Source organism: Vigna angularis, chromosome 7, assembly GCF_016808095.1.
Source record: "Vigna angularis cultivar LongXiaoDou No.4 chromosome 7, ASM1680809v1, whole genome shotgun sequence".
NCBI classification, from domain to species: Eukaryota; Viridiplantae; Streptophyta; class Magnoliopsida; order Fabales; family Fabaceae; genus Vigna; species Vigna angularis.
Window position 1 is genome coordinate 27,985,830 of NC_068976.1, and position 21,059 is coordinate 28,006,888.

Here is a 21,059-nt window from a genome sequence, read left to right on the forward strand (position 1 = left end):
TGTGTTCATCAACTTCATTTTAACCAAATCCTGATCATATTATGGTCTTTTAATTGATTTTTCCTTATTATTCGGTGGGTTAGGCATTCTAGAAAGGTTGGTGTTTGGTGGACACATTCTGCTGTTGATTAAGTAGCTTTGCTGATTAAAGAGGTAAGGGAAGCTTATACAATTTAATTAAGATTCTTGTTTTGAATAGTTGCATGTTGATTGATTGTTGAATGAATATGAAGAATAGTTGTTACCGCATTTTTTTTGCTGTATGAGTGTATAAAGGATGAGGAACTGAGTTGACATAAGGTTTGATCTTAAGTTTGTAGTTTTTTGTGTAATTCTGTGTTTGTCACTGAAAGTCGTTATTGACAGTTCGGTTTTCCTTTGAGCATTCAGTCTGGACTGGATTCTTCCTTTGTGGTGAATTTCAGTTGATAACCGATCGGTTTTATCTTAGTATACTTGTAAATAAGTGTTCGGTCTAAGTGTAGTTGTCCCTTTATATTTGGTAATAAGTCTAGGACAGTATTCCATATTACTTAAGCATATATTAGTATATTTATCCTCCATTAAAAACAAGTTATTTGTATCTATATTATATATATACGAAACCTTTATTCTATAAGTTCAGTAGTGCTTGGTCATAAATCAAGTGCTCAGTCTCGTTAAATAATCTATTATTACTATTTTAAAATAAGAGTGTTCGGTTAAACTCAACAGTGTTCGGATTCTACAGTGCTCGGTCTAAGACTAGCACTCGGTCTCTTCAATGTTAGTCTCAGACCAAAAAGCTAAGTATTATTAGTGCTCGATATCATACTAACTCTCAGCTTCTTCATAGTATCTAGTCTGTTACTAGTATTCGGTGTCAAACAATATAAGTCTCAATAAATGGTGTTCGGCTTAGAGTCTTAGTATTCGGCCTAGACTTAGTAGTATTTGGTTTACACTATTAGGAGTCGGTTCAGTGAAGTGGTTAAATTGGTAATTAGCGTTCGGTCCTGTTAGTTACTAGGGAGTGTTATTCCATTCGGTCTCTTTCATAATCAGGATAATAACTCTTTCGGTTCTGTTCTGTGTATAAGTGGGAGACCACTCGGTTTTCACTCTAAGAGTTCAGTTTTGTCTCTGGAGTGGATGTTATTGTTCAGTTTAAGTGTAAGATGGGTTTTGTTTCTATTGGTTCGGATTGATGTATTGATAATGAAGTATGATGGAATGTGGTATGAATAAAATAGTATGGATATGAAAGAGTATTCTAGGGAGGAATATCTCATGATTTAGTATTGAAATGGTAAAGTATGAATGTGGACAAAGCTTAGCTGGCGTTTATCCTAATATTCTGTGATTACTCATTCTCACGTAGAGAAGAGTAACTCATGTGTGGGAATGACAGGAGGTCCTAGTCCATAATGTGAATTTGGACGGAACGGATTAACCCCGGGTGGCATCTGTTGAGGGCATCCCAGTTACTACATCACCCGGGTGCACAAACGTCATAGCTACACAGAATTCATACAGTCCGGACAATCAGAGTCAAGTGGTCTATCTTTGCATGCAATAATATATGAATTATGATTAGTTGTTGTTTGATCGAATCATGGAATTATATGTTTTACTAAATTAATTAAATTACATAAGCTTACCCTATTTCCTGTCTTGTCTGTGTTGTCCTTTCTATTGTTGTTTTTCGTTGCAATGATCATCCGTGTGGATGTGAGCAGAAGGAGAGGAGTTGCTGGAAGAAGCTCTGGAAGAAGTGGAAGTGAAGGCCGAACCTTAGGACCGTTCGATTATTATCTTTGCTTCTATTTTGTAGAACCGTTCGGTATAGATGATTTTGGAAATCATTCGGTCTAGACTGTATACTGTAATAGTTTAAATTCTGAAGTTATTTTTGTAACGCCGTTCGACCATACTCCTACCTTTTTTCTTTGTAAAACTGAGCTGTAATATTATTAATATGTAATTATTCTCTTATATGATTTTACACTGTATTTTTGGATGTTACAACAATTATTATTATTATTATTATTATTATTATTTATTTATTTATATTTTATTATCATAAAAAAAAGTAAACACATTTGTTTTTAATGGTATATTATAATATAGTTTAAATACATTTTTAATTTTCAATAAAATTATATTCTTTGAATTGAGTACCCAATATTACTTTATAAAAAATTTCATAGTTTTAATATTATTATATTTTTTTCTTTTGTTCATTTATCACCTTTCGTAGAAAACAAGTTTTTCACATAAATTATCTCTTTTATTTCTTTTAATGAATGTTGAAATATTTTTCTTTCTTTTTTTCTTCTATTTTTTTATTTATTTAGTCTCTCCTCTTCGCTTCATGCTGGAAGGAGAGATATCACAGACCACACAACGAGGGGGTAAAGGAAGTAACTACCCCAGCGACATAATTGCAACCTTTCTATCCGACCAAGAAAAACTAGCTGACTTGTCTATGAGAGAAAAAAATGCACTTATGCGCATTAAACCTGAAATGTGGAACCCTAACTGTTCTGCTATTATTCTAATAAATAAAAAAAAAAAAAAACCTAGCAATAGGTAGTAAAACACATTGATGAAAAGATTAAATCGAACAAATATTAAACAACTATTGTTCGGTTAAATATTCAGAATAGCACAAAATACACTTAAAACATTATTAAACCAATTAATATTGATTTATGAACCCAAACTAGTTTGAAAGATAGGTTAAAGTGGCTAAATTGATAATTTATTGAGATATAAGTGTAATAGAATGATCCGTTAAAGTGTTCATAATTATTAATGATTGAATTTAATGTTTATTCAATACCTGTATATATATTTCCTCTAATTTTTTATTGATACAGGTATATTTTGACATATTTTATTTTATTTTTTAATAAAAATTGAAATTCTTATAATTATTTATAGAAAAGTGATTTTAAGATATAACATAAGACAAATAATAAAATGCACCAAACAAACATATAGTTGAAAGTAAAAAAAAAATTGTCAATAAACTATTTGATCAATAAATTAAATTATAGGAATTTTATTTTATTTAAAAACTAAAATTAAAATTCTCTGAAATATACCTTTATCAACAAAAAAAAAACCTATAAAGAAACATATGAAGATAACTATTGATGTCATTCTATTTTTCTTAACTCTATTTAACTTTTCAATTAGCGTAGTCAAATATAACATTGGTCAATTATCATTTATCTCAATTACATTTTTTAATTAACATTACTCGAACTTGAAGTTTCATTTACATATATATAAATTTTCATTTAGACTTATGGCACATTGATACTTCGCTTCTATTCAAATACAAGAAAAATATTTAGTGTATTTAAAATAAAATAAACTTTAACCATTTTAATTTGATGTGATCTCATTATTCTAAAAACTCTATTTTTTTTAAGATAATTTGCAAAACATAAATTTATTTTGTGTGATTCCAATAAAATCAAATGAACTTAATTAATTTGAAATTAATTATTATTTTATTTTTTGCACGCATTCAGATCAAATAAATAGTGAACAGATGTGCAACCATGCATTTAGTTTGAATTTTAATAATTTATGGATATTTATTCTTATTTTGTTTACCCTACACATATAAATTAGTTTAAAAAATATAACAATTATGAACAGTTTTTATTAATATTTATTCATTTTTGTCTGGATTTGAGTATCATGCAAAAAGCAACACATTTCTGTTTTGAAAAATTAATTGAGACATAATTACATATAATTAAATTTATTGAAGTATTAAATAAGAGAAATTGGTGAGAGAAGGTGAGCGTTAAAGTCAACCTGGAGAAGCAGTAAGCTTAATGTAAAGAGAAGGGAAAAGAGAGTGATAAGGAAAACCTGTTGTTAAGGTTAGCGGTCTCTGCATGCCTTTTTCGCACTTCTCTTCAACCTTTATTATGTAAAACGGCATCCTTTTCTAACTTTGCATGCACACTCTTTCTCTATATATATACTAATTCTCTTTCTCTCTCATACCAAAGCACCACAACAATAGTTCACATTTCCAAATTCCTTCGCCAGTGTAAGTGTATTGTTGTTGCAGCACACAGAAAGCACCTCAGAGTTGTTTTGTTTTGAGGATGGTTTTGTTGTTCCTATTTATCTCAAAATCTGTGTCATTTTAATTCGTTTTTGTGTTGTTTCTAGGGTTTTTTGAGTTTGCAGTGGATGGAGCTCGATGTTTGCATGAATGGTGCTTGCAAGAATGGCTATGCGAGAGAGTGGAAGAAAGGGTGGCCTCTGCGATCGGGTGGATTCGCTAGGCTCTGCGATAAGTGCGGGTAAATTTGATTTATCTCCCTTTTCTTTTTCTGTGCTGAATTTTGATGGATTTTTTCGTTGTTGGGCGATTTTGTGAGTTTGACTCTTTTAAAATGAATGAGTATTATTTGGTGACCACAGTTTCTGAGGTCAAGGATTTTACAGTGTTTGTGACTGTAACTGTGACTGCGTGAAATTCCTTAATGTTCACTTTGTTTGCTTTAGATCTGCATATGCCAATTCAATTTTCTGTGAAAAATTCCACCTGCATCAAACTGGTTGGAGAGAGTGCAACTTTTGCAACAAGGTAAAGAGTAAAATATCTTTTTTTTCTATTTAAATTATATTCAATCCTTGTCTTTCTCTCCTTAGTGTATTTTTTGACTTGGTTTGCAGTCTATCCACTGTGGATGCATAATATCAAGGTTTTCTTTTGAGTACCTTGATTTTGGAGGTATAGGTTGTTCAACCTGTTTGAGGGCTTCTCCATTTCCTTTGGTAAGGTTAATCTGAGTATTTATTTTTGAAGGATGATATCCAGGCTTACAGTTTATTTTCTTAGTAACTAATATGGTTCTAGCAATGTATATTTTAGTCAATCTCATATTTTTGCCGAATTGTACTTCTACAACTGTACATGCATGTCTAAATATCACAGAAATTACTCTCTGACAAATGTGAATACTGTTGTTGAAATCGTAAGGATTGAATGCAGCCTTGTTGCTATACCTTTCAAATAATTGTGAAGTTGTGATTGTGTTATAAAACAGAAAATGTAATGCCAAATGATGCAAATAACCCTTTCAAGTTTAGTGACTTAAATATGACCTGTAAAAAGAAGCAAATATAATGTCACTCATGTAATGTAATGTTGTTCTAATTTTCTCCATCCTGTCATATAGTTCATTTTCCAATTAGGTTTAGCAAATTGTTTCACCTTGCTTGCTGGTTCCTCTTAGGGATACCTGGTCTTGATCTCCTGTATGTTTAATTTGATATAGTGTGAGATGTAGCTAATAAAATTTTTGAAGAGTTTATTAATTCCCTGCTGCTATTATTCTCATTATTATTTGATGTTTTGTTGCAGATACAGGAGACTGGAAACTCTATTAGGTCTATTAGATCAGTAAAAAATCATGCTAGTGATCGTCATACAGAACATATTGATGATAGGCTATTCCTTGATGGTTCTAGCAAAAGAAAACCTATGCACATGCGTAGAATTGTGGATGGTAGAGAATCCAGCCGTTGGCCTCAAGTTAAGAGAGATGACATACATTCCTGTATTGATCTAAGCAGAGAAGAAATGAGATTTTCAAATGTGATGAAACCGTCTAATCATTCATTAAAGTTTACTGCATTAGAAAATAACAGACCAACATGGGAGAATAGAAGTATGCACAGATCAAGTTCATTGAATATTTCTCTGGGAGCCTCATCAGGAAACCCTGTGCTACCTTCTGCTTCAGCGGTTGCAGCAGAAGGGAGATTTGATGGTAAAACATCATCTTCTTCCTTTCATCAAGGGCAAAGATCTCTCTCCATTATGCCTAAACCATTGATGAATGCAATAAACATAAATATGGAATCAAGCAATGGAATGATTTCTCAAGAGCGTGTTGCACGGCCACCTACTGATGGGAAAGGCAAGAATATGTTACTTTCTCGATACTGGCCAAGGATTACAGACCAAGAGCTTCAGCAATTATCCGGAGAGTATCCTTTATATTTATGCTAAATAGTTTTTTTTAGCCTCTGCATTACATATCATAAATGCTTATTTTTATATAATTAAAATTCACAATAAACAAATCTTTTTAAAAACTGTAGTATGGATTTACAATGACCAATTTAAACTAATTAAAGGTTATTTTTATTTTCCGTTGACAAATTTATGTAAAAAAAGCATAGGAAGAAATACAAATGACAGTATGGAAACCAAGATGAAAGAATTGTAGTTTTGAGTTTCTGAAAGGGTGAAAGAGAAATATTTTATGTTGTCCACTGTCGTCTAAAAGGTTGAATCATCCACCAGGATTTCATTTTTTATTAGGGACTTTTTCAACTCCATTTGACAAGAGACATACAAATTTGTTGGGGGTAATATTTTCTTATTAATAAATTTTTTTATAAAAATATATAAATAAGTTTATTTATTACTATGAATAATTGAAAAAATAAAAATTTGTGTAATAATTTATTTCACAGTTTGTGTTTGACTTAACTAAGTATATTGTTTAGGATTATATATACATATATATTAAAAATTTGTTTTGGTTTACATCTATACTATGAATAAGTTGTGAACAAATTTTATACAATGGAATAGCTGAAATTGGCTAATTCTTAATTTAAATACATTTAAAAAATTCTAAATAAATGTAACTGCAGCCATGAAGGTGGAATTGGTAGAACATTTATAAATCTTGCATAATTTATTTATATGTAGTACCATCTGATGTACATATGAATTGAGACCAACCTTGTCTGGCAGAAGGAGGTCCTCTTGTTCATGATGAAATCCAGATTGATCCTCTTTAACCAGTAAATCAATAATATCCCTAACTTCAGGTAATAGATACATTTATTCCAGGTAAACAGTTTCAACCTTGTTTTTACTCCTCTAATAAAAATAATATCTCAAAAAATGTTATTGAAAAATATCAGGTACATTCTAAACTTATTCTGAACTTTCTATATATATATATATATATATATATATACATTTTTTTTTGTGAAAAACTCTTTCTCACTTTGAATGGCATTAGTTGCTCATTTTAATAGAAACAATACTATGTATAGCATCACTCTTATATAATTTAGAAGTTAATTCTATAACTTATATATCCTTTGTTTGCTGATCACAAAACTCTTATATAATTTAAAAGTTAATAACATCCACTAACATAGAAAGTTTTGTCGTAGGTCCAAAATAGTTGTTATATAAAAATTGTATTAATGGTAAAAAAATATGATATTTAATAATAAAATCAATTCAATAAATGAAAAGTGAGTGAGTATACACTTGTATTCCATATGTGGAAAGAGATTTCTTTTGCCTATACTATAATGTTGTCTAATTTGACCAAGATCGTAATGCATAAAGTGAAATAATTTAATAAAATGTTGGGAAAATACTTAAAATAAAAATATAAGCGTTGATATGTATCTTACTACTTTACTACCGTTTTTAATTATATATATTATTCACTATGGTTGCGTTTCACAAATCATTTTTACTGGTTATAATTTTTTTAATAATTTTTAACATCTTTTATATACTATTTCAAGTTGCTTTAATTTTAAAGTGCCAGTTTTTTATATTTATTTATTCTTGTCCATATAAACTGTCTATTAATTATTTCTTCTGCTCTACATAACCTTTTTTTTTAATCAGCATCTACTCTACATAAGGTAATATGTTACTATATATTATTTTTCTATTATTTTATTCATACCTGTTAAATAGGATTGAATTTTCATATTTTCACAAGTTTTTGATAATGACGGATAATAAATTTATTGCATTTAACGATTATTTTTTAAAAATACTTTTATATAATTCTATTTATTATAATTACTATATCATTAACAATATTTATTTTATTATTTCAACATTATACTTAAATATATTAATATTTATATATAACTTTATTTTGTGATCGTAACCGCAAGTAGCCGAAAAGATAATTAGTAATTGAAAACTGTTAAATTGGTAGTTTATTAAAATAAAGTATGCAGTAAAATCATCCATTAAAGTACTTAATAATTATAAAGTAATAGAATTGAACATATTTTTTTATTTTATGTTATCAATAAAAGTATATTTTTACTAAAAAAAAACAATAAGAAGAAAAAAAAATTGAAAGAGGGTTGATTGAAATGAACAGACCCTAAAGAGGTTTAGGTATACAAATAAAGATGAAAGACACGTAGTTTGAGTTTGTGAGATGGTTGAGAGAGAAAACTATTTACTAAGCTGGCAACAGTAGTGTGTGGAATACACTTGAAAAAGAGAGAAGAGAAACAATACTTAGAATCTCTGATCAAATTCCGACTCATGTATTCGAATTTACAATATTTACACATCATCTGCATTAAACTTTGTTATAGGGATAATTCATTATACCCGTTTCCTTAACTCTATATCACCACAGTTTGAAGTCTACTATAGTGCCTTTATTTGAGAAGGTACTGAGTGCCAGTGATGCAGGTCGAATTGGTCGTCTTGTTCTGCCAAAATCATGCGCTGAGGTAAGCTTTTATTCAATGAATTTCTGTCTCTATGTTTGTGCACATGTTCATGCATGCAGTTGTTGTAAAAAGTTTTCTATTGAAGAAATATGTTACCACCTTTTAATTGCAGCATATCTGATGTAACCATTTGCACATGAATTTCAGGCTTACTTTCCTCCTATTTCACAATCAGAAGGTCTTCCTTTGCATATGAAAGATGTGAAGGGCAATGAGTGGACATTTCAGTTTAGATTTTGGCCTAATAACAACAGTAGGATGTATGTATTAGAGGGAGTAACCCCATGCATACAGGCCTTGCAATTAAATGCTGGCGACATTGGTATATAATTTCATCTGGGCAGTGATCTATGCACATACTTGTTTCGTTGCTGTTTAATACTTTACTAAAAAAGTTTATTTGGTATTCTGATTTTCTTTGAAAATGTGATCCGAAGTAAATGTGTTTTCATGGCTATAAACGTTTTTGGTTCCTTCAATTGTTTTAATCGCTTATGGCTTGTTCGATATGGGTTATGTACTATGATCTTTTTGCTGCAGTGATATTTAGTCGAATAGATCCTGGAGGCAAATTTGTTTTGGGTTTTAGAAGGGCATCAGATTCTACAGATACACAGGTTGTGACATTATTTTCTATTTCACTGTCCGTTGTCTCTTCTTTTGATAATGCGTTTACGATGTTTCTTCTTTTGATAAAATTAACAAATGATCATTATTGAAACAGGATGCTTCTGCCGCTCATTCCAATGTTTTATCGACAAAGGAAACAACCTTTTCTGGTGCAACTGCAGGCAATAGTTATCATGATCTTCTCCAGACAAGGAAAGGGAATGGTGATCCTTACTTAAATAAATGTTCAGAGCATTTCCGTTTGGGTACTGCTGGCATTGCTGAGCGTCTTCGAACTGAAAATTCTGAGATTGTAAACAAAGATTTGGTGCAACTACCAATTTCAGTTTCAGAGAAGACTCAAAATATTGGACCTATGTGCAAGAGGTTGCTCATACACAATGAAGATGCCATGGAGTTGAGAGTTACATGGGAAGAAGCTCAGGACTTGCTTTGTCCAGCGCCTAGTATCAAGTCCAATATTGTAACAGTTGAGGACCAAGAATTTGAGGAATATGAGGTAAGTGTCAGTGCCACTGCCATGGCTGTGCATCTTTTTATTATATTGGTTTGCTTATTTCCACGAGAACAAGGAATGGAATTATATATAGGGTGTGTACTTTGAAGCATTACATTCAAATTTCTGTTACTCAGCTAATATATGACTTCATTTTCATTTTATTTAGGAACCCCCGGTCTTTGGGAAGAGAACTACAATAAATGCTCGTTCATCTGGGTAAGATTCAACACATTGCATAAATCTTATTTACATTTAATCCAGCAGAAAACTTTGATTGGGGAGTGACAGTTTTATGATAAGTTTTTGTAGCTTGATCTTGTCTTCAAATTTTTCATTCTGTTTTCTTGCATTATTCGATGTTAAAGAAAGTGTAGTGGATTGCTTCCTCGGGCAATTAAGGTTGAGGATAAGTGGTTGATGAAGTTCCTTGTCTAGTGTTTGGATCTGAGTTAAAAAATAGGAATATAAAACATTGTAAGACTAAAAGATAGCAAGAAGTAGTCATTCATACAAGAAATATCCTTTTCGAATCCTACTGTGATCTACTTGTATTTCATGCATGGTCTATGGTTCTTACTGACAATGGTTTTTCAGGTCTTTGAGCTTTGCATCAGAGGAAATGAGTCCAAAGGAATTAGATAATATTCCAGTTATCAGAAAAGGTGTGATGATCCTACACCTTTTATATAATATTCTCTGTATTTGCTTTGTATATTCAGATTCTAAAGTTGTAAAGCTCCTGCATTTTGTGAACATTGAAATAATAGGTCATCTTTTAAAATACCACGTAGTAATTTTTTGGTGATAGAAATGTCCATAGATTCATTCTTTAGTCCAGTTGATTAAACTGAAACTTAGACAATTAATTGTTGAATGTGCAGGAGTTTTGGAAGATGATGTTGCTGACCGTGGTGATTCATCAGCTGGAGCCACCACCAAATATCCAAGGCACCGTTCAGGATGCACTTGCATTGTGTGCATTCAAGCCTCAAGTGGAAAAGGGAGACATAGCCCTCCCTGCATCACCGTGGAACGCCGTTTGGACACCCTTCTGACGCGTAAGAAGCAACGCCTTGGTACCCAGAAAGATGAAGATGAAGGAGATGGTGCATGTCTCTCTGAGAAAGAGGGAAACATAAACAAAGGTTGTCTTAAGAAGGGTGAACTCAGTGCAGGACAGATAGACCTGAATTGTCGTCCCAATCTCGATGAAGACATGCAAGTGGATATATGAAACCATAAATTATCCTTTAACGCAGCAATGCATGAACCAAAATGGCCTAAAACTTTGATCCTGAACTGCAGTTTAGATCGCTCCTTTTCACTTAATCTTCTGTATTGAAGTTTTCTCCTTTTGAAAATGGGTTTGTCAGTGCATTCGCTTTTTGTAGACATGGGAGACTTGCACAAAGTTTTCTCAACGTGTGTCTTTGCTTCCTTGCAAACACAACGATTCTCACAAAAGCGTTGGGACCTTAAACTGTCACAAAATACCTATATGTCAACTTCAAAACTATGATTTGAATATCTTTCAAATAGGTCTCTAAATACTTCGAAAAATTTGCCAAGAATATAGTGTCATTCTTATTCTTTAGATATTTCGATTAAAGAGGTAACGTGCTAACCTCATGTTATAGTTTTTTTACATAAATAGTACACTTTTTCACATAAATTACAAAATTTGGCAAAATTAAAAGAAGTTACTACTTTTTAGATAAGTTGTGTATGTCTAGGACGACTTCTCTATCATACTCTTTACACACAATTTCTGACTAATAATATAAAAGGACTTGAAGTCGTGAGAAGAGAACATAACATTAAATTGTACATTTTATCAAATGATAAATTGACTTTCAATTTTTTTAAAATTAAATTTCATACATGAAAAAAAGCAATTCCAGTGACATAACATTAAATTATATATATATATATATATATATATATGGTACGTTTGATGTAAATTCTTTTAATAAAGAGAAGTACTTCATCCCCGTTATTAATGATTTTTTATGTTATGGACATATCTACTTACAACATGAGAAATATATGTCGGTGAATGCGAAGTTTATATAAAGGAAGTAGAAAGACAATTAGATTGAAAAGTGAAAATCATAAAGTTAGATAGAGGTGGTGAGTATTATGGAAGATATGTGAAAGTGGACAATATCCTGGTTTATTTGCTAAGTTCATTGAAAAACGTGATATTTGTGCTTAATACACAATGTTAGGCACACCACAATAAAATAGTGTGTCAGAGAGGTGTAATCGAACCTTAATGGATATGATTAGGAATATGGAAGATATGTGAAAGTGGACAATATCCTGGTTTGTTTGCTAAGTTCATTGAAAAACGTGATATTTGTGCTTAATACACAATGTTAGGCACACCACAATAAAATAGTGTGTCAAAGAGGTGTAATCGAACCTTAATGGATATGATTAGGAATATATTAAGTAATTCATGTTTATCCTTATCACTGTGGATGTATGCTTTAAACACTATCGCGTATTTGCTGAATAATTCCTAGTAAGGTTGTTCAAAGAACTCCTTTTGAGTTATGAACAAGTAAGAAACCAAGTTTGAGACACTTGCATGTTTGGTTGTCAACAAAAGTAAGAATGTACAATCTGAAAGAAAAAGAAACTGAATGAAAGAACAATCAATGGATATCTCATTGATTATCCAAAAAAATAAAAAAAGGATATATGTTTTACTATCCTACTCATAGTACAAGAATCATTGAAATTGAAAATGTTTAGTTCATTGAGAATGGTTAAATCAGTAGGAATGAAGATTCACGAAATATGGAGATTAAAGAAGTTAGAGTACAAGTTATTGTAGCTAGTACCTCTTCTTCAATAATTGTTGTTCCCTATGTTGTAGAATCACACAACAAACAAGAAAAATGACAAATTAATGATCTTGAGGTTAATTATGAGCTGATAGTAAAACAACCACAAAAAATAGTATTAAGAAGATCTCATAAAGAAAGAAAGTTTGTCATTTCGAATGATTATGTGATTTATCTACAAAGAGTCGCAAAATGACTTGAGTATTGATAATGATCCAATTTCATTTTCAGATGCTATGAAAAATAAGCTTAAATTAATGAGACATAATGACATATGGGACCTTGCACTACAAGAAAAAATTGAATTACATACAGTCAAAATCCGTATATAAGCTAAAATCCATATATAACACTTGGTTACATACGACTTATATACGGACAAAAATCCGTATATAAAACTATCGTAGATAAATTATATACGGATATATCCGTATATAATTTATATACGGATTTTTTCGTATATAATTATATACAAAAAAATCTGTATGTAAAATCCGTATATAAATTATACACGAAAAAATCTGTATATAAAATCTGTATATATATTATATACGGAAAAATCCGTATGTACAGTCTGTATATAATTTATATACGAAAAAATCCGTATGTAACTTATGGTTTTATAAAAAAAAAATTGAATGATCTCACATCTACACCCAATAACTAATAGTTTCATATACTGATAAAAGTCAAATAAAACTGTCAAATTATAAAAAATAATACCAAATATCTGTCAATTTTTATTAAAACGTGATGTTTACAACTGGATGGTCCTACCTCATTGTAACTAGATTGTCATCGGATATTACAAAAATTAAGGCAGAGGTAACTGACTATGCAATATATACTATTATACTATTGAGACAAAAGTTAGTCATGTTATATTCTACTTTGATCCATTGCAAAAGTTACAAAACCATGAAACTATGGTCGAACTGGTAAAGCTTTGGGCAAAGCCTCATGAGCAGTGACTGACAGAGTCTGAAGCTTGCAATAAGAGGAAATGAAGGGAGAATAGTCTCCACTTCCATCTCCAAGTTCTTCTCCATCACTCCAACCATGAATCTCAGCCTTAAGAAGTGAAGGATCTCTGCATATCAGATCCCACAATGGAAAGTTCTTCCTTGGCATCATAAAGTCCTTCTCTTTCAACCTCAAACTTGGACAATAGTGTTGGAACAATCGGTACCGTTATAGAGTCGCGCAGCGGAATAAAGTAAGATAACGGAAAGCGTGTAACGATCACAACACAAGTTAAAATAGTCGGTTTTAAAAATTGATTTTCTTAGCGAACTTTTATCGAACAGTTGATGTGCTAAGAGTTTAGGGATCAAGAAAATCAACACAGAATTTTTATCCTGGTTCGAATCAAAAGATTCTACGTCCAGTCGTTAATCACTATAAATAGTGATTAACCTTTTTCACTAAAAATATAGTTGTACATATTACAAGATAAATGAAATGAGCAAAGAATAGAAAACACCTTCCTTCGACAAACGAACCGGAAGAGCTTCCTTCGACGCACGAACCGGAAGCAACAACTCTGTCAACTTGAAGAGGACTGCTCCGACCTTTGACACACAAAGCGCGAGCTTCTCCTATTCACAAGACCAGACAAGAGCACTCTAACACTTTGAGAACTTCCTCAGACAAACTGTATTCTCAAAATGGCATAAATCCTTTTCACTCAGAGAGAGCTTCCCTTAGGCACAAAGCTCTAATACTCTCAATTGAAAAGTTCTTTCTAAGAGCTGTGAAGACCTCTATTTATAAGCCTAGTTTCGTGCAGGGTCAAAAAAACTGAAAAGACATCTCCCAACTGTCATTGATAATCGATTATCAAAAGTGATAATCGATTATTCAAGTCCGTTACAGGGTTTTCAAAATGTAATAATCGATTATATAATGTGATAATCGATTATTCCTGTATGACTCTGTGATAATCGATTATTGTCATTCCATAATCGATTATTGCAGTTAAAAATGCAAGTTTACAAAGTTTACAAGAATTTCCTACTACATTTAATTTCTACAAATTGCTTTTAACTAATTCTAATATCTTCTTCAACTAAAACTTCTTGCAACATCATCAAAACAAATTTCTTCATGATTTACCAATACTCCTTATTGGTAACAAATAGTCTCCACTTCCATCTCCAAGATAGATCAACCTCTTATCCTCTTCTGATATTGAATCTTGGATTCTCTCTATCACTAAACCCTGCAATCATTCACACAAAATAACGTCTTTCAATCTTTGATAATTAAAGAAGCTTCAACCCAACATTTCATAATTTTGTATTTATTTGGAACTATTGGTGGGGCCTATGTCAAAAATAATCCTTATTCTGTATTTCAATCAAATCCTATGGGCTCATACCAAAGACAAAACCAGAATGGCATGGTTGCTTGGTTAAGAAAAATTTTGATATTTTTTAAGGCCGAGAAATCAAGAAACAGCACTCCACAGTTAGCACTTGTCAACATGATTAAAAATAGAAAATAATACTTTCCCAGAAACTAGAGTCAGTTAACATCAACTTGAAAACAATATCTGGAAATGTGTGTAGTTGCCAACTGCATATACCACAATACAAACCTGTAATATATATAAACACAACTATCCATCACAATAGTTTTCATTCAACACCATACCAAACATTTTACATTTAAAATAGATATATTACATAAACAACTTAACAAAATATACTCAAACCTATTAATGAATTATTGAACACTTACAATATCAAATTTACGATTTTTCATACAATCAAGAGGCGTGAAAAGATTTTGTTTGGATAATGATATCTCTTCCAATACATTGTTGAAATTGCACACAAATTCTAATTTTCACTTCAAGCATCTCAATTACACTCCTGAAAAGAGAAAAGTACTATTAAAATTGGTCTGTTACTGGATTTTCTCTAGCTAAATTTTAAAATTGAGACATAGTGATTGTAGACCTATAACCCACAAAAGATGGCAGCACATTCTGAATGGGGTACAAGGCGTCCAATGAAGCTAGAAGAAATAAAACACGACATACTTCAATTAAATTTTTCCAAAATAATAAAAAAACTTATATTGAGATTTACAATGAAACACTTGCCTCCAATTGAAATTAAACTAAAACTAATTTGAAAAAGGATACTTACACTTCATAAAATTTGCAGTATATCAATACATCAACATGGAACTTTAATTAGAAATCCTAGGAAGATGATAAGGCAATGGGAATTTTAAAAAAATATTTCTAGGATAAAACTAAAGAAAACATAGAAAAATCACACAGATAATTAATTAAGAGCTAGTCAGAAAAAACTTGATAACTAGGCAAACTAATAAAAGTGCAGTAAAAAAAAGAAGCTAAATCCGTGAGTCATCTTTGGAGGATGTGGTCAAAAAGCTTTAGACATAACTAAAAATGTATATACAATTTTTTTTCACATGTCTTAGATTAATAAAAACGGTGGCATCAATATACCATTTTGCTTCTTCGATTGATCTCTCAAGATTTAATATAAGAACAAACTTCTTATCCAAAGGCCACTAAACTTTAATTCTGCAGCCAATTAGATCTTCAGCATCACTTTCACCTTTCTTTGTTGTACACTATAGGAAAGTGTAGAACCACTTTACTTTTTAATCTTATAGATACAAAGAATGTGAGACAGTAATGTCCCATGATATTCACATTAAAATGACACCTATGTTAAAGTTGTATTTTTTTTCCTTTTTATAATTACCAAAGACGAAGATATTTCTTCGACTACAATTAAAATATAATGAAAAGGTACGTTATTTCACTTGTTTAAAAACTTCACTTATTTCGTTTTGACCCTTTTCTCACAGTAATGATGTTACAATGATCACAGACAAAGAATTTAAGATCCAAGATAATCAAATAAAATATAGATTTATTATGTGTTAAGTCTAGGGGTGGACAAAAATCCTTTTTCCCCATCGGATCAACTTTTGCACTGTTTTGATCTATTTAGAATTCATTTCATCAAATCTGTTTTTCGGTGACTAATTGGGTACCAGGAGCCTCTTTGGATGAGCTTCTTTATAAGCTCTTTTTAAAAGAGAAATATAAGAAGAACCTTTATCATAAACTAAAATTAATTTATCCATATGTTACTTTGCAGAACCTTTATCATAATTCCTCTAACTTCTTATTTTTAACTCATGCATAAACTAAATTTGGAACTTGTCAAGTAGCTATACAAACAAGTTTAAGTAAAAAAAAAATTAAGACTCTTTATATGCCAAGGATTATGATTGAGCATTTAAATATTCATGTGAATTACATCACCCCTACCTAATTTTGGGCCACACAGTGATAAATGGCATCCTTTGCATTATAAGAATACAAACACACAACCTGATTTCAATTCATGATGATCAAGAGTTTATTACTTGAGCATGGCAATACCTATTCAATTATAACTGCTTTCACATTAAAAATGTCTCACCTTCTTAATAAAATCTGTCAGGAGAAATAACAGGTCCATTGGGTAAGGTCTTCCCATCCTGCAAATATATGAACTTTTAGTATCACCTAAAGGTAGGGAATGTACCAGCTAACAGATATAATTCTGCTTTGAATGATATATTATTCACAGTTTTTCTCCTCTTCTTGAAACCAAATCAGAGGATAATTTTCTTGGTAATTTGTATTTGACACAATTTGATTTCATAAAGTAAGGCTACACACTAAAGCTACTTTTTTAATACAAGCCACAAAAAATTATATTAAATACAAGTTCACCACACTCGACATATACCTCATTGCACCAAAACTAAATAGACAAGTATAAAATATGCAACCAAACGTATGAAGAAGAGTCAACATAACCAAAATTCTCAAATCAACTTTAGGATGGGAAGTTTGGAAAGATTTGTTAAACAAAGATGCTGAGTTAAAAGGCTAAAATATCTTATTATATAAAGATGAGGAACCCAAAACTTTCATGTTCGACAGAGTAGACAACCCAATTTTTATGTTGAATCTAGCCTACTTGGGTTGTACTGCTACGCCATTTCTCCAGGTAGTCTTAACTATTTATAGCTGATATAGAAAAGAAATTTAAGGTAAAATGGCTTATTAATTAATAACCAAGTTCCAGATAACAATCTCAGTGGGGTCAGGTGCTCAGAACAAAATAACCTTAAAGATCATTCTATTTTTCCTGTACATTCCTTCCAAAGATAGCCTTAAAGTAAACAACTAATTCTCCTGAGATTGATGACCACAACGGGTACATGTATAGAAAGTAGTTTGTCCTTCATCTGCTGATCTCATCTGAAAATAGAATGATTGAAATAAATAATTCTGGACTATAAATAAGATTCAGATCAAATTTCCAAATATACATTATAAAGTCTAACGATACCTGTCGTGGTGAAGCAGTAGCCTTCAAAATAGAAATTGGGAGAAAGTGATGCAAACCAATCTCTCCCCATTACATAACTCCATGAACATTCATACAATCATTTCATCAAAAACCTAGAGTTTGTTTCTCTTCACATTTTAGGTACTGTTATAGGTTGGATTGGTTTACAAATAGTTAATATCCACATTTTATACATTCTCATCACTCTATACATAACATTTGCATTTCAGAATTAGAATAGAAGAAAACAAGAAATAGTCTTGCGTTTGTGACTCATTCAATAATATTCTCAATCATAAAACACATAAAAAAAAAACCTTAAAAGCCCTCTGAATCTTCCCTAAACGCAACATCGGTAATATAAATATCATTGTATGAAGGCCTGAAGGCGCGATTTAAACTGTAATGAGGCTCCTCCGGTGAAGAAACGCAGCGGAATGATGTAAATTGGGAAGAGAACTCGAGACCAAGAGCCGAATCAATGGCGAACGAAAACAAACCCTGAGAATCCAGGAATACTCCAAAAACGGAGAGGATTCGACGTGAAGAACCCTAAAATGGATCGATTAATCGGTGTAAATGATGCTAATCGAAGAATCAATCGGTGGAAAGGCTTTTAATCGATAGGAAAGAGGATTTAATCGGTTGAAAATGAAGAAAATGGTGAAAAGAGGTTGGAGCCCTAACTAGAGATGTAGACCGACTAATGAATCGGTAGAACAAACGTTCTATGGTTGCAAAGGCTATGGAAAAACTAAATATGAAAGAAGAAGAAGATTGTGTGAAGAGAAATGGCTTGCGAATGAGGAGCTCTCGAGTGGAAAGAGGAAACTCGAGGAAGACGAAATGTGAAAGAAGAGAGCAAACCTGAATGGAAGATAGCGTTCAAGACGAAGGAGAAAAGCCACACGCACGCACTGATGAAAACGAAGAAAAAGCTCGAAGGAGGGATCAAGAAGTTCACGTCGAATTGAAGAAGCATGAGGAGGAGTAAAGACTGGGAAGAAGCTTAGAGAAGAGAGGAAAGTGAAGAAGGTTAAGGAAAGAGGGTTCCAGGAAAGAGGCTGAAACTTTGATTTTTTTTTTAAATAATGATTTTCCAAATCCGTATATATTATAGGTAAATAAAACTTGTTTTTAGTTATATACGGATTACAACAATTACATACAGATTTTATCCTTCGAAAATCTTCCCGCCATCACACGCTAAAATTATATACGGATTTTATATATAGATATTCAGTAGATAAAAATCCGTATATAATATCCGTATATAATTTATTTTTCAAAATCTGTATATAATATCTGAATTATATACGGATAATAATCTGTATATAAATATCCGTATATAAATGTAATATTTCTTGTAGTGTTGTGAAATTTCCAAAAGGATGCAAAAGAGTTAGGTGTAAATAGGTCTTTAAGACTAAACGTGACTCTCATCACAATATCAAACATTATAAGACCCAACTTGTTGCCAAGTCAAAGGTTTTACTTAGAAAGATGACATTAACTACAAGGAAACATTTTTACCTATTTTTAAGGAAGATTCCTTTAGAACTATCATGGCATTAATAGCTCATTATTTTTGAATGGGAATTTAGAAGAGAATGTTTATATGAACTAACTGGAGGGGTTAAAGGAGCACATGGTGTGAACTTAAGAAATCAATATATGAACTTAAGCACATGCTTCTCGGCAATGATATCTTAAGTTCAATGATACTTTTAAGGAAAATATTTTTTATCGGAATATATATTTGAAGGTTAGTGAGAGTAAATTTATATTTTTGATTTGGTTTAATGATTCGGTAGGTCCTTTTTTGTGGACAAAATCTCAAATAGGACCCCTATTCATTTTTTTCTTAATTGGGTCCTTAATTTTGAAAAATTGAAACCAATAGAGTCATGCCGTTAAATTGGACTAATGTCGTTCGACTGGCGTGTACGTGGCAAGTTGATGGTGTTTTTTTTTTTAATGACGTGGCATAGGTTATATGGTTAGTAGGTGATTGTGACATGTAAAATCATAATTTTTAATTAAAGAAATTGGTGAAAATTGAATTAAACTCAACCCCTTTCTTGGAGTGAATTAGAGAAAGTGGAGAGTAATTTTGGGAAATTAAGGTTTATAGCAGAACCCCATTTTTGCAACCTGTGCGTTGGCGCATGCGGTGATATTATGCGAGAGAAAAGACACAGAGGAAGAAGACGACGATGAAGACAACAGAGAAGTAGATCGGTATATATATTTGAAGATTTCAACCATGATCTGGGAGAGGCAATATTACACGAGGTTGTTTGGGTTGCATGTTGTTGTTGTCATACGCCTTCGAAGATTCTTCAACACAGATGACTTTGTTTTAAAGTTCTTCTTGCCTGTAGATTGCAATGATAATGAAGAGCCGAGAAAGATGCTCACATCATTGTCCATCATTATACAAAGGCTTTGTCGCAGCTTGCGAGTTATAAGTGAAAAGGAATTGGAGGAAGCTAACTTGTCAATTGATGAAATTATTTTCCTTGTAGATGGTGGATTTGATAGGACTGCAATTTTTGAGGAACTTCAACACAAAGGGATGGTTGCCTCATTGGATAATGAAGAAAAATTAAGTGAAACTATTGGTACAAAGTTCTCTGACCTAAGGCAACAACAAGAAAGTCCTCTTTTAAAAGGAAACCTTGATTGTGTCAGGAAGTGTTCTACTTCTGTTCAGGGTAGCTTATCAAGTGTGGGAAAGAGTAAAATCGGTGTTTGATCATCACCATTGTGGTCCTCCCCCGAAACCAAGCGCGCCTTCTTGGCGGCGGTTCTTAGTAACAAGTTTTCCACCTCTTGCTCGTCGCTTCTGTCGACTTTCTTCCTCAAGTAGAACCACAAATCACAAAAATTACCAAAGCCCTAAAATCTCTTAATTTGAAATTCGTATAAACCATAATTTCCCAAAATGAATACCTATTTTCTCTAATTGATTCCCAATTTTTTCGTCAATGAACCCTAATTCGAAGAAACAACTTTTACTTTCTTTTCGTAATCCCTAATCCGAAGAAAGTTATGAGTTTAATTAACTTTTTCAACATTTTCTTTTATTATCCATTTTCGCCACTGATTCCTAATTCAAAGAAGCAAACA

General features: G+C 31.7%; 2 protein-coding genes across 2 annotated transcripts; one reads left to right on the forward strand and one right to left on the reverse strand.

Annotated features, from left to right (window-relative positions):
- The first annotated feature begins 3,988 nt into the window (after positions 1–3,988).
- On the forward strand, positions 3,989–11,273 carry LOC108336469 (B3 domain-containing protein Os07g0679700). The gene is made up of 12 exons (XM_017572938.2): positions 3,989–4,057; positions 4,183–4,316; positions 4,522–4,603; positions 4,693–4,794; positions 5,384–6,012; positions 8,454–8,550; positions 8,698–8,872; positions 9,091–9,167; positions 9,275–9,679; positions 9,846–9,895; positions 10,274–10,341; positions 10,561–11,273. The coding sequence occupies exons 2-12, from the start codon at positions 4,204–4,206 to the stop codon at positions 10,911–10,913; spliced, it is 2,151 nt and encodes a 716-aa protein (XP_017428427.1). The 5' UTR covers positions 3,989–4,057; positions 4,183–4,203; the 3' UTR covers positions 10,914–11,273.
- A 3,060-nt stretch (positions 11,274–14,333) lies between these two features.
- LOC108336329 (uncharacterized) lies at positions 14,334–20,195 on the reverse strand. The gene is made up of 4 exons (XM_052880716.1): positions 20,082–20,195; positions 18,795–18,997; positions 17,007–17,064; positions 14,334–14,752 (listed from the first exon to the last, which is right to left on the reverse strand). Exons 1-4 carry the CDS (start codon positions 20,193–20,195, stop codon positions 14,636–14,638), a joined length of 492 nt encoding a protein of 163 aa, XP_052736676.1. The 3' UTR covers positions 14,334–14,635.
- Positions 20,196–21,059: the final 864 nt, after the last annotated feature.

What these genes read in the sequence shown, in the direction of transcription:
- LOC108336329 (XM_052880716.1), bottom strand. Translation starts at nt 20,195, where the DNA reads ATGGTTGAAATCTTCAAATATATATACCGATCTACTTCTCTGTTGTCT. An exon ending in CCGCATGCGCCAACGCACAG is followed by an intron (nt 18,998 to 20,081) that starts GTTGCAAAAATG and finishes AAAAAATCAAAG; the next exon opens with TTTCAGCCTCTTTCCTGGAA. An exon ending in TGACAGATTTTATTAAGAAG is followed by an intron (nt 14,753 to 17,006) that starts GTGAGACATTTT and finishes GAATGATTGCAG; the next exon opens with GGTTTAGTGATAGAGAGAAT.
- LOC108336469 (XM_017572938.2), top strand. Translation starts at nt 4,204, where the DNA reads ATGGAGCTCGATGTTTGCATGAATGGTGCTTGCAAGAATGGCTATGCG. An exon ending in TGCCAAAATCATGCGCTGAG is followed by an intron (nt 8,551 to 8,697) that starts GTAAGCTTTTAT and finishes CATGAATTTCAG; the next exon opens with GCTTACTTTCCTCCTATTTC. An exon ending in ATAAATGCTCGTTCATCTGG is followed by an intron (nt 9,896 to 10,273) that starts GTAAGATTCAAC and finishes ATGGTTTTTCAG; the next exon opens with GTCTTTGAGCTTTGCATCAG.